The 14,523-nt window shown below is 39.1% G+C and overlaps 1 protein-coding gene across 9 annotated transcripts in view; it reads left to right on the top strand.

The window, feature by feature from the left end:
- The window catches only part of LOC108427207 (receptor-type tyrosine-protein phosphatase mu-like), a 269,465-nt gene that overhangs the window by 197,691 nt on the left and 57,251 nt on the right, over positions 1-14,523 (top strand). For 3 of the 9 annotated variants that reach the window (XM_037531153.1, XM_037531156.1, XM_037531161.1), the window contains 6 exons: positions 865-1,016; positions 2,247-2,321; positions 4,358-4,384; positions 5,876-5,887; positions 7,502-7,710; positions 9,196-9,204. In XM_037531153.1, the coding sequence (XP_037387050.1) occupies positions 865-1,016; positions 2,247-2,321; positions 4,358-4,384; positions 5,876-5,887; positions 7,502-7,710; positions 9,196-9,204 (484 nt within the window). The remainder of the gene's footprint in view (positions 1-864; positions 1,017-2,246; positions 2,322-4,357; positions 4,385-5,875; positions 5,888-7,501; positions 7,711-9,195; positions 9,205-14,523) is intronic. The other 6 variants (XM_037531154.1, XM_037531157.1, XM_037531155.1 and 3 more) reach the window with 5 other exon arrangements.

Raw genomic sequence — 14,523 nt, forward strand, 5'->3', positions numbered from 1 at the left:
GGCTGGATAATTTTACCTCATTTGCATTTCCTTGTGTATCAGAACCTCTGGAAAACAAAGGCTGGCCAACCAAATTAGTGTCTGATATGTATAGATCCACCGGAGCACAATTCGATTAGGACTCCTTCTTGTTCTTTTCCCAAGTGAGGGCCATTTGGCTTAGTTTAGCTACCTGATATACTCATTATTCTATTCATTCCTCCTGTTTGAAAGACTGTGAGGTACTCCACAAGCTATATAAAGAAAAATAGGGCTTTTGAAGCAGTGTCATTGTAATTACTAAGCCGTTGGCTTTCCAGAAGGGTCTTGGTGGGACCTTGATTATAATTATATCAGAATTTAATTGTGACTGTTGCCTCTCACTTTCAATCAAGCTTAGATCATTATGTTATTCCATTTTTGATTGCTCTAATGTTGATTCTTCTTTTTAATTAGTTTAGAGTTTAAAATAATGCTCCTTTTTCATCTTCTCTATAGTAAGCATTAAAACACTTTATAGGCTTTTTAAGCCTTATTGTTTTCCTTTGTTTTTATTATTGTATTTTCCCTTGTTTTAAAAATGCCCAAGGAAGATCAACATATCACCAGGCTTTTGTGGAAACCTGGGAGAATATTTCAACATTTTTATAGAGAGCCAAATGATTTTGTGCCTCAATATTTTAACTGACACACTTTATAATTTTTATTCATATTAGTGGCTCAAAATACAATGGCATATATAGATCAGAACTTTATAAAAAAAAGGAGGCTCCAGATGACCAAACATTCTAACTTAAGTTCGATGTATAATTTGATGATTGACTTAACATGCTGAGACTTTACCTCCTATTTGTAATGACTCTAGGCTGTATGTTTTTTTTAAAGGAAACTGGCTAAGAAGCGTAAAGAAACCCTGAGCAGCACTCGACAGGAGATGACTGTGATGGTGAACTCCATGGACAAGAGCTACACAGAGCAGGGCACCAACTGTGATGAGGCTCTCTCCTTCATGGACACCCACAACCTAAACAGCCGCTGTGAGTCCACCACTCCATAATAACCCACACAGTCACTCAGCTATAGATTAGATTATGTCCTGGACTAAACTACACACTTGATAGAGGTTTATTAGACCAAGGAAACATTTCAAATGTGCAGCAGATTTATTCTACAACACTGGCATAAGAGTAGCATTAATTAAATGAATGGTAAATTAGTGATTGCATCCAGTTTCAGTTTTCATTTGGTTCTTTATGCATGTCAAAGATATTTTTTGAAAAAATGGAAAAGTAAAACTACATTTTGAAAAGTGCCCAGATATGTGTGGATGAGGCGACTATGTGGACATAGACAATGCTTTGTTTTTCTGATTGTTTGACTTGGGCACTATCTTACTGAAAGGCTGGGCCCCACTGTAATCCTCCACAGCCCTGCTGAGTGTGACTAAGCCCTGGTGTTTTTAAGCTTTTTAAGCCCTTGTTCCTACTTAATGAGCCAGCTGCTTCACTGTATGACCTCAGACCACGTAGCCCTGACCTTCAGCCACCAACTGCTCTGGCTGAAGACCCTAAGAGTCACCCTGCTAATCCCATCCAAATCCCTAAAACCAGGGGTGTCCACTCTGGGCATGGTATGCTGGAGTCCAGCGTTGAAAACTCACTCAAATTGATTTCACTACAGTTATAGTAATTACCAGGTTAAGTAAGTGCATTTAATAAGCACCAAACTGTACTACTTTTGCCCTCGAAGACCAAAGTTAGCCCTCCTGCCCTATATACTCACACACACACCCAAGTGCACACATGAAAGACAGACACACACACACTCTCAGATTCTTGACTGGTGCCCACACAGACAATGGCCCCCTGATGCCTCACCTCTGTCCCTGAGACATGTCCTCGGATAGCTGTCTGAGAGGTAGATTTGGACATCTTTATTGATCTGTTGACACTGGCCATGAGCGGGTTAAGCTCTGCTAGTAGAAACACATGCTGTGAAGGTAACCCAGGTCACAGCTACCACATCTAATAAAGAATGAAACTGGTTATTGCTCATTCATATACAGTATGGCAGTGCAAGCACTCAAACAAGCTGATACTGAAAGATACTAGCGGTCAGTTGACATTATGCAAATGCTTTCCTTCATTGTTAGGCACATAAGTATTGTTACATGTATACTAGTTGAATATATTATGGAAGGATATTTGTTTCAAAGACCAGTCTGTTAAAGGATGTGTATTGTAATTTGGAACCTATATATGTTGCAGCTGGATCATCCCCATGCTCCCTCACCGTGAAGACAAACACACTGAGTACAGCTCTGCCCAACTCTTACTACCCAGGTAACACCACACTATTTAGCAACTGTTCTATTCTAGTGGACACCTTCTCTGTGTTTTAAACTGTGATAATTCCTGTCTGTGTGCCAAACAATAGGGTCATGTGTTATACCCTACTATTGCAATGACTGACCAAAGTATAAATGTATAATGTCTGTGAGTAGCAACCAACACTCAAATAAGTTTTTGTCTGCTGACCATAGACTTCTTTTTGTATCATGTGTTTTAATTATTTCCTAATTTCTTCTAGTGGAGGTGAATCATCACAGTAACTATGATTGGGCATTATATTTCATTTTTGAGTGGTTTAATTAGTTGGAACAGAGAACATACACAAGTATTGTGTACAGTGTTTTTAAGCAATGTTTCACATGTTGCATCTGGTTACGTCTTGAATTTGGATGCATGATTTCCTCTTTAAAAACTATGGCACTTGGCATTCCACTCTAAACCTTTTTTAAAGAAACATCAATATTCTGCGTCCTGTTAGTTTCTGACAGTGAGCTCAGAAAAGCTTATCATGACATAATTTATCGTGATATGCATAATTGTGCAAAGTTGGAGACCACCAGGATAAAAAGCAGGAAGCATATTTAACTTAATTTAAAATTTTTATTTTTTTCAGTACTTAATGTGACTGCCTTTGCGTTTATTTTTCCACACCTCCAAAGAGTCCAGTCTTAGGAGTTGTTTGCTTCTTATGATCCAAGTATTGAGTGATTGCCAGTTCATTGTTCTGAGAATTTGTCATTGAAACATATTTTGTTAGTAGCCAGCTAGTTCAGGCTAGCAGCAGAAAACAGTTTGAGATATTGTAGCATTGGCCTGGCAGTAGGCTGAGCCACACTGGCTGGAGAGCGAAGGAGAGCCCCAAAACAAACACATACAGAGGCCAAATTTGGGTGCAAAGCAGAGCTTTTATTTAAACATGTGAAAACAAAACCAAATCTGAACTAAAAATACTGCCTGCCGAGGGTACTCACTATCAGATTTCAAATCAGAATGTTCTCTAGCCAGGGTACTCTTTTTAAAGTCATCTGTTTTTTAGAGGCTTGGAGAGCCTCAGTTCTTAATGCGTCCAAGCTCCTCCCCAAATCAGTCCTTGATGTCCTCAGGAGAGGAGCCTTATAGACGTGGCTTGGGCTCTAGTGGCAGCTCCTCCTCCAACACCACCACAGATATACACATTTCTTTGTTGTATTTCACTTGTTTCAGCCTGAGGAAACCTATAGACTAGTGGATTTGTAGGTCAAACCATCATCTATGCAAATCCCTGCTTTTCACAGTGGAAAAATAGATAGAAACACCATTTTTTCCAGATCTGTAGTAGAGCTTGATGTTGTATCTGTGAAAGCTTTTAGTACTGTTTCTCTGATTGTGACAGTTTTGGTGGTCTGCCAGGTATGTGTGTGTGTGTGTGTGCATATATATATATATATATATAGTACTGTGCCAAAAATCTATTTATTTGTGTAGTATGTGTTTATTTGTACAACATATATATATATATATATATTTTTAATGGATGTTAGTGTGTTTGTTTAACCATTTTCAAACCTCTCCTCGAGGAAGCCGTGTATTATATGTAGTTAAAAAGCAGCTCCTGGTTTGACCAATCAGTACTTCATTAAATTGTGCTCATGATGTATTTTGATGATATTAACAAGTCTCTGTGGTGGCTGTTAAGGTGTCAAGGAAAAGTATGGACCCAAGAAATTCTTGTTACTTTTTTTATTGTTTTTATGTTTATTTGAATTATGAATATGACTTTATTCTAATGTATATTGTGATAAACTCAATATTGAGGTAAATTGTTTAAAAATTTGCTTAGATGCCATAAAACATTCACACAGTACTCTCTCTCTCTCTCTATATATATATATATATATGTCACTTGTACTTAATGGTTGGTGGTCTCTGACTTTTGCCCAGTATTGTGTCACTTGCCCCTAACTACTATAACTGTTACTTTTCTCATGTTGTTTTCTCTTTCTGTCTCATCTCTCACTGGTCTGCCACCATATTCTAATTTCCGCCAGATCCCTTTGTCCCCACTGCTATCTTAGGTGAGAGAAATCTTTTGTTCATTCTTCGCATAACCACTGCTAGCCTCTCTCTTAGCCTCTGTACACACTCATACAATCAGAAAAACAGGCCATTTTAAACACTGTGCTGAAGTAAGTTAGGCCAGACTTGAAGGAATGTGCTTTGTGGTCATGTTTTTTGGTTTGGTTGGTTGTAGTGGTTTTCTTTTTTGTCTTGTAAAGATGGCTGCCTCATCTCCATACCTGCCTGTTGCTTCTCTTCCTCCCTACTTGTCCTGTTTGTGCCGACAGTGGGCAGGGCGCCCCGGGCCGAGGCTGACATCACTCCATCCCATCCGCATTGCGTCTCGTGCGTGTGATGTCACATCCTGTCTGACCTCTCATATGCATGGACAGACATGTGGACTGGATGTGGAGGGAGTGGATTGTAGGGCAGGGAGGGTGTGGAAAAATAAAAAAACAAAAAAAAAAAAATATTTGCAGCGGATTGTTTAGAATCCATGGCTGTCTGCATAAATAAAACAGTGAAAAATGAAAGTGGGAAATCGTTCTCAGAATATAAGTCTCTAGTTCTGTAGTTGTGTCAGTGAAGATGTCTCTCACTTTAGAGAAAGAATGCTTTTGATGTTGTTTCTCAGGAAAAAAGTGTTGTTTTTAGCTGGAAAGGAGAGAAAAAAACAAGCTTTAGCCGTGCCCCCTCTCCCTCCACCATCTTCTCCACTCTCCCTCCCAAAGCAACCTCCTCTTCGATTCTTTTTAATGTCGCTCCTGCCTCTGGCTAGTTCCCACTTGTTTTTGTGTTCCTCTTTTGCTAGTGTTTGTTCATTTATCCTATGATGAAGTAGAATAATAATAAAAAATCATACAGAATTACAGGCTTTTACTCAAAATCTGCTACGTTTTTCCTTGTAATGCCAGAGCCTACTTTTGCGGAAAGTTTAATTAAAATATAGCATGAAGGGATTATAGGAGGGCACCTTATTAAATATAAAAGACTGTTGGGTAGAGTCATGTAACTAGTAGCTTCAAGAGAGGCTTGTTGCTGTACTGTGGCGGAAAAATAACTTTAACGCTACAGTAGATGCTAATGAAACAGCAGCTCGCCCACAGTAATTGGTATACACGTTTACATCACAAAAGTACTTCATTAGTGTGTACTTCAAAAGTACTTCATTTGAAAGATTTTCAAATTACGTGCAATCAATAGGTCCCAGAATATATGTTTGTATATACTTTGAAATTCATTTTCTATCCTTCACTGTGTGTCCAAACCCGTCGCTTTAACAAAAACCTGTAATCTGCAGCACCCCACTATCTATCCCAGGCTTTCAGGCTAGTGAACAGAGCTCTAGTGTGCCAGTGCTCTTTGGTGTATTGTTGCTTATACCCTGTCTCCTCTCTCTCTCTTTCTCTCTCTCTCTTTCTCTCTCTCTTCTCCTCTCTCGCTCTCTCTCTTTTTCTCTCTGTCACTCTCTTCTTCACATTTAACCTCTAATGTATCTGCTTAAAAAGTCCCCATTAATGGTAAGTTCCTCAGTCTGCCTGTTGTTTTGGGGGAAGGAGGTTGTATGTTCCATTAAAAAGGTGTCCGCCATTGGCCCCGCCCCCACTCCCACCCCGCCCCCTTCCACACACACAGTCACCTACCTCGTACCACCATGTGTCTTTGACATGCATGGCAGTGGACATGTCATGACATCACATGCAGAAATCTTCTCAGCTCACGAGTGACCTGTGCCCCCATCACTAGGAATCACATCATCTCTGCTTACCTTTCACTCAAATCTCTCCGATTTAATTTCAGAGTGTGTGGTTTTTTTTCTGTGTTCGTGTTATGCTCAAGAGGCATGGCTTTTGGAGCATCGGTCATTGTGATGTCACACATCGGTCATCCCTCATCATGCTTTGCTATTGATGAACAGCTCCTCTGTGCCTCATCCTACCACTGAAATGAATTTCAGAGCTAGAAAAGCAAAATCTCAATGCATTGGCTAAGATGAGAGCCCAAATAGCAGAGACAGGCATACCTCAATGCAGTATGATACAAGGATGGTGTAAATGAGCAAAAGGGCAGAATGGAACGTATCCCTCCCTCTGCATCCACTCATTCACTTCCTTCCCCACAATTTTGTGTCGTGTTCCATCCAAAAACAAAAAAGAAAGCGAAACTAAGATCTAGAAAAGGACACTTTCTTTTACAGTGTAACGTTTTTTGTCAGCTAAGGCCTCTTATTCACCTCAGTTTAACCCCTTTTTACACTGCAAGTGAACCCACATTTCAGTTGCTCACTTTCATATCTACATAGCTTGCATTGTCTCTGTTGGAAAAAACCTTGCCTCCATTTTTGTTGTTCTTCAGTTTTTGACATAATTTGAAATCGCCTGCTGCCTTTCCCACTGTGTTACAATTTCGTCATGAATTGACCAAAAGAAGTGGTCCAAAACTCATTTCTGCATTAAATGTTAAGAATATTTTTTTCTTTCTCTTGTCAAGTTTTTGTTCCAAGAGTGACGGCATATTAGTCTCACAATAAAGTTGTATGCAATAGTTTGGGTGACCCTGGTCAAATTATATGTTTTGTTAATATTCAAAGTCAAGATAAGTTAACTCATCCTCTATAGAGAACACACTGCTTTACATTTTAATGCACAATTACAGTTTATTTGCTGATTTTAACATATTAAACATTGAGTGGGGGGGGGGGGGCGCAAAAGTTACAGAATATTTTATACTGCATGTTTCATTTTAAACAAAAAAATAGTAATTGTGCAGTAAAAGTTGCAGAAAATGATAATGTTACAGTTAGTTCACTGTATAGCAGTGGTAGTAGATCTCCAGGACAAGAACTTTTGCAGAATTTGACCAGTGGGTATTCAGACTCTACATACAAATAATTAATAAATAGTCTTAAAATTAATAAGGGGTTAAAAAATTAATGTACTGTGCTGTCTTTCATTGAAATTAAACTATACGTTTCTACTCTCAAAAATAACCCTGTTACATGTAATAACTTCTGTAAAAGAAAGTGTAAGTGGAAAGTAAAGAAAAGCTTAATGGCATTCTCTGAGGTAATTGGGCCAAGTCATGCTGTAGTGACCCATCCGTCCTTTCTTCTCTCTCTTTACATCCCCGTCTAGATGAGACCCAGACAATGGCAAGTGACACCAGCAGCCTGGCTCAGTCGCACACACACTCCACGCATACACACTCTCTGCGCAAACGGGATGGGGTGGATGTTCCCTATCAGACAGGGCAGCTACACCCGGCCATCCGGGTGGCCGATCTGCTGGAGCACGTCACTCAGATGAAGTGTGCTGAAGGTTACGGCTTCAAAGAAGAGTATGAGGTAGGCCTCCCATCCATTGCCTCCATGCTGATCTTTACCTTCCTTTTACACTCATTCTTTTGCTCTGGAGTGTGTGTGTGTGTGTGTGTGTGTGTGTGTGCGTGTGTGTGTGCACATCTGTCCTTTCATTTCAACATTTCTTTCAGTCCCTTGTTACGTCATTCTTTGCTTTATTTGCTCACCCCCCCCAAATACTCACTGGTTATTGAAAGTTAATGCAGCCTTTGATGATGAGTGTGTCTAGTTGTGTTGTCTTTCTGTCTCTCACTCCATCTCTCTGTCTATTCCTATGTCCCTCGCTCACTCTCTCAAGCTTAGCACTGTGTAGTATCTGTGGCTTTGTAGTTTGTGCGCTTATTATGCCAATGATACCTCCACACAGAAAGCTCCCAAGGGAGGCTTGTTCAACCACTCTGGCAGGCAGAACACTATTGGAAAAAAAGCCCACCAGACTCAAGTGTGTGTTCTATTTTTCTCTGTCATGCAACCAAGACACTGTTGTCATGTGTCATCTCGCGCTTTGAGAAAGCGAATGAGTCCCACCACTGTACACACGCCACTCTAATCTGACTGCGACTGACTAACTCCAGATTACTGTCACTTACAGTGTATATTCATTTACCTGCATCAGTACGCAAACACACTGTATCCTAGGCCTTCTCTTCTCCTTTCTTATCTTCTCTCCTTTATTTTCTTCTCTTTTCTACTTTTCTCCTTAATTCCCCTGTTTTCTCCATGACTTATTTTGTCTTCTCCTCTTTTCTGCTCTTCTTCCCTTCCTTTTTTCTCATTATCTTCTTCTATTTTTTGTTTCTGTTCTCTGTTCGTCTTTTCTTTTTTCTTTTTTCTGTCCCTTTTTCTTTTCCTCTATTGTTCACTCTTCTTCTCTTTTCTCTGCTTTTCTTTTCTTTCCCCTCTCTCTCTCTCTCTCTCTCTCTCTCTCTCTCTCTCTCTCTCTCTCAGTAACCAGTAATTATCTCCCCATGTGTGCTGTAGTGTTAGAATAAGCAGAGGAGTTGAATAATGCAGCCACTCTGAGTGTCACCTGTCTGGGCTTGGCTCTATGTGGGGGACCCAGGGCTATGGATGCCCTCCAGGCCTGATCCATAATGGATTGAGGCACTGCAGCATAGCAGGGTGACAAAATCACTGATGCTGCTCTCCCACACCCACAAAAACAACGCACACATGCATATTAAACACACATACACACACACACATCCACACACCTCTTCTGCTTTCCAAAACACCGCCTGCTTTGATACAGCCATGAGGGGTGTGTGTCGGTCTAGTACATGCCTTTTGTACATCTTACCCATTCTGTATGCGTAGCGTAATGCCCTGAGTATGTGATTTTGTTGTGCTAGTGGCGTTGTCTGTGCTGAAGTTGGAATAGCACTCTTCTCCCCTCAGAGCTACTCACTCACATACTGTGTCTCTCTCTGACCTCTCCTCTTGTGGTTCTGTACCTTAACTATGGATCAGATCAACGAGGTAAGCACACACTTCATTTGGTTCATTTGTAAAATCTGAAAATGTTACAGCTAATCACACAGTTTGAACTATAAATCCCAAGTTTGTGTTAGTTAGCACTAATGATATTGTATTGTCAAGATGTCTTAGCAGTGTATGGTAGATTGTCCAACTAGCATTAGAAATTGTCTTAACTAAACATTGTAGACTGTCTTAGCTAGCATTGTGGATTGTCTTAGCTAAAGGGGCATTCCGGCCTTAAACTAACGTTTTTTAAATATATTTTAGTTATTTGTGGTGTTATGCAGTATTCTGTAGCTCTGCACTGAGTCCCTCAGCTTCATCAGTTAGGCAGAATTTACTATGTCACTAATATTTTCATGTTTTTGCTCATCCGTGCTCTCTCGCTACAGTACTCAGTAGGCATTATGTAAATGCATCACACAGCCATTGGACATCCCTGTGGTGTCGACCAATCCTGACTGCTAGCCTAGCCACTGATTCATAGGCTAATTAATACAATCAAGATAGCATTAGTTTAACTCTTACCTCAGGTTTGAACAATCTTTTTTCTTGATCAAAGGCACAAGTCACTTAACCAATGCCTGCAGAGTGCATTCTTTATTCTAGTTATTAAAAATGTAAAGTTTTACTTTACTTAAGTAAAGGCTAAAGATAGAGTGATTAGCTAACACTGGCTAATGCTGGATAATGTTCTTGCCTTACGCACAGTAGACTGGTATCTGATTCCCTGACCCGCTGGAGACAATGAGTTCTCTGTATAAGAGTATCTACTCTGTTTCTCCAGAAAAATATGTTGAATTTTGCGTAAAGTGATTAGTGGCTATTAAAGCATATAACTACATCACACAAATCTATATTTATTTGGAAATGTGCAGCTCTTTAAACTAGAGGACTAATAGAGAGATCTAATGGCCCTGTCAAACGTAACCGCCTGGATGTAGGTAGAATGTAACTGCTGCACTATTTAAGGTGCAACTGAGAAATTCAAACAAGAAACTGGCAAGTTATAAGCTTACTTGCATTAATAGTGTTGTTGACATCCAAAACCTTTGATTAAAGATTAGCTGGCTAACAAATGGAAACCAGTATAACTGTAAAACAGTGCCAATGAGATGCTGCTACTGCTACTGAGCTTTTCAGGTTCAGGGCCAAGTTCTTATTCTCCCTCTTCAGGTTCATTCAAGTGAGGCAGCCTGTGCCATTTCCAGGTGTCTGTCTGTTAGCCAGCTAATTCTCTGGTTAAATAAAATTAGTGGACGGTTCACAGTTCATATTTTAAGGACTTTATCGTCTGTGCATTTCTTGCATATTGATCTCCTTTACTTTAATTCACAGAGAATTAGATTAGCCACTTTTTAATCATGGTGTGGATTCCGCTGTTGACCGAGACTCAGCTATTAGCATTAGCTTGCTAGCTAACATTCTAGGTAGGTTTCATTCAGCTAGTTAGCCAGGTCTACCTAACAGGCTTTAACCATACACTGTAGAGCGATGTGGAGCATGCAAAATATGGAAGGGTCAGTTGATTTCACAGTTTATGAATATGGCATATAAGGTAGCTTATGACCTGCTATAGTCAGTTACTGTTATCTGTGACATCCGAGATCACACAAAGTGTAATTCCTAAACAGTGGTTAAGGGGCAGTATACAAAAGTAAAAATAAAATACTGTGCTGGGCCTTTAAAAGTTGTGTCAGTGGCTTATCCAACAAAACATATCAGCTGTTCTGTCTTTATTTAGCATAAAATGGACACCAGAGACCGTTTTAGCCAGAGAAGATAAGCCAGGAAGCTACCTTGCTAACCTAAGCTTTTAGCTTGCTGTCTTCCTCATCTATGAGTCGTTTCTGTCACTCAAGTAATCCGTACTTGCTGTTGCAATGATGATATGAAGATGGTTATATGGTTGCAGTTAATATTCAGCTCTCAGTAATGTTAGCTGTCTGGCTTCCTTCTTTGTTCACCAGCTAAAACAAAGGGAACACTTTAAAAGACTTCCCTCAAAAATCCACCCCAAAGCAGTTGACTTTTTTTCCAGTGATCTTTCAAGATACAGCAACGGAATGGTGTTTTCCTAGTCTTTCAACAGGAAAGTGAACTGCGAGTCTCACTTTGACTACTAAAACTCTGCTGTTTGATACCGGAAGGCATGTTTACTCCAGATGTAAGGATGGTTATGTTTTTCATTTTGGCCAGAGTGTCCCTTTAGCTGACATGATAGGTTGTCTTAGATAGACATAGTATGCTGTGTTGCTAACATGATAGGTCTTAGTTTAGCAGCTTGCAATAAGCCAGTTAGGTAAGTGAAAAAAACGGCATAGAACGGCATGGAAGCATAACTAGAGTTATGTCATGTAATGTGTCTAGACTATGATTTGTTCTGAAAACATTTGACAGCGCACAGATGTACATATGAACGTGTAACATTAACAAGCCCCATTTGCTGCCCATTGTTGGAAATTTTTGTGTGCTGCCATGTGGAACGTGACTGTGAAATGTTTTCTGTCCTCATGTCTCCTCACTGCCAAAGCCTTGTGTTTGACGGATGCTAACAGTTAATGATATGACACCACTACAGATGCTCTAAGAATGTTATCACCCAGTCTTGCATGCTCTCACCGCTGTGCGTATGCAACCAGAGTTTGCAAGATGCAGGAATGGAAGTCATTTTTTGTCGTAGATACTTTGCTGTCCATGGTTTCATGTGAGTTTCATGTGTTTTGTTTCATTCCAGGCATCATTTTTTTACAGTCATTGCATTCAGCTCATGTTAATTTCACATTATCTTGCAAATGAACATGACAAAATGACTTGCTATGATCCAGGCTGTAATGATGTGATGATTGTAGTTAAATTGTTTCAGTTTGCTCCTCTGTAAGTGCTAAACATGGTCTAAAGGTGTTGATGTTTATTTGCGTCCGTTTATTTGTCTGTTCAGCCTACAGCAATTTAGCTCCATCCATTCATGTTGAAGTTATAAGGAGTGTTTCCACCCAGACAGTTTTTTGCTTTTTTACAACTTGCATTACTTTTGGGAGATGTACTTTTAGTTTTTCAAAGAAATCTGCAGCCATATTTTTACACACCTCCAAACTTCAGGCTTGTATGTTTCTTGCATTTTCTGCTTCTCACAATCCAAGTAATCCCAATTACACATTCAATCTCACCAATTTGCAAGCTTTACTGCATGTCTCTGTATCCAATTATGTAAGTGGATTATGTTATATCTTATCTCAGAAATATCTCATAAAAAATAACTTAATGACTGTTTTGACTGGTCTCACTATCAGTCGTCAGGACCTGGGGGACAGGCGCATGCCATAGCGATATTGGATATCTGAGATGTAGAGCAAGGTTTTATGGACTGAGGAGTCAAAATTGGGTTTACTTGGACTGTGAAAAACAGAAAGTATAACCAACTTCTGACTGAACTGAACTTTGGAGGTGTGTAGAAATGTTATTACAGATTTATCTGAAAAAAACTGAAAGCAAAGAACAAAAGCTGTAATAAAGTCAAAGGGTGGTCACACTAAACATAAGATATGATGTTAACATACCATAATGATAACATATGATATTAATAATACTTAGTTGTTTAGTTGTGCATTTTTTACTGACACTGAAAAATGTATAGCTCCTACCCGCTACTATCTGTTTAATTTAATATTACTATATTTATATAAGTATAAAGAGAGGTTGGAAAATGCTCATGCAGAAATTAATTATTAGTTCTGTTACAGATATTGTTCTCCTATTATTATCCATACTCATGCATAGATGTTTTTTGGTATATAAACCCACACAAACTCATAACAAGACTCAAGAGGAAACAAGAAAATGCATGAAAAATGTGGGAAATTGGCACTTTCAGACTGAAAAACATCGGAAACTTTTTGGTTTGTATTAAATATATAGATATTGTTGTGTGGGCCAACATTATTAAGAAGCACAGCTGAATTTTAGGAAAGCATTGGGTCCTCCTCGTTAATTTGTTTTTTGAGTTATTCTTGAGGTTTTATACTGAAAATGTGAATAGCAAATATGGGTAAAATTATCACAACAAAAGAAACCCTTCCACAGCTGGACTAATAATATCCACCCATATGCTTATCATCATCTCCCGACTCGCTGAAAACTAAGATGTCATCAGCCGAGTTTTACCATATGAATTAATTATAGGAAATGATATCAATTATTCTGTTTTGCCTGGTGTTCTCTGCGAGGCTGCGCAGTGAACGTAAACGCTTGTCACTCTCTCCTTCTGTTCCAGGAGCGTCTTTGAATTTATGTCAAAATTGTTCTTTCTTTCTCTCAGCAAAGAGTGCTTTCAAAGAGGAGTACTTCAAGTGAGGCACCCAGTGTAGCCAAATAAAGGCAAAAACTGCAATTAAAATAGAGATTTTTTTTCTCCTTTGCAGGTTTGTAGGAGAGAGAGACCTAAAAAGTGGTGGAAGCAGTCACACAAAGTGATAATAGCTTTATTTGATGTTCATCTTCCTTCAGTTTTTTCTCCCCTTTCCTATCTATTTTTTAAGCTGAAGTAAATCTTTTTTTCTTTTCTTCACAGTGTGACTTTGTTTCCTTGAGACTTAACGAGGGAAATGGTATTACTGCGTATGCTTTGAAGCTATGGATATGGTTCTGTTATTTCTATTACAGATGTGGCTCTCTTATTATTATGCATACTTTTATATGTCATGATTGACGGTGCTTATAGCGTTAACACTTGCTCAAGCCAAGGTGAGCCATATAAAAGTTTGGGTAGTAACGGAATACATGTAATAGTGTTTTGGGTTTTTTTCTGTAACAATATTCCTTTACAGTTAGATAAAAAAATTGACTAATCAGATTTCAGATACATTATAAAAATAGTGTGATTTCCAGTATTTTGAATTTGAACAGCGCTTTATTCAGCCTATTTGTAGTTTAGTAAGTATTTATTTTTATTGGCAGAACCAAGATCTTCAGTGTTTTCCCAAGGATATCTGAATCTGACGTCTACCTTTCCTTATCACCAGATTCTACAGCAGTAAACTGATCTGGAAGTATACTTTTTTGTTGCTGTGTAAATTTCTTAAGATTAGCTGTGTTTACCTGCAAAGATTTTTGCCAATCGACTGAATACAATCAGATTACAGATTCAGACTGAGGTATTTATGCTCACTCTATTCTACTGTCCGATGCACAATGACGTGCTTGCAGGGAGTAGCACTTAGAGTAAACGTTACCCTGACAGCGAACATCACGTGAGGTCCAGTTGGCATGAGACGAGTTTCCAGTTGACGCGCTTGTGTTTTTAACTGCTTTAAACTGATG

Source organism: Pygocentrus nattereri, chromosome 19 (genome assembly GCF_015220715.1).
Source record: "Pygocentrus nattereri isolate fPygNat1 chromosome 19, fPygNat1.pri, whole genome shotgun sequence".
NCBI lineage: Eukaryota > Metazoa > Chordata > Actinopteri > Characiformes > Serrasalmidae > Pygocentrus > Pygocentrus nattereri.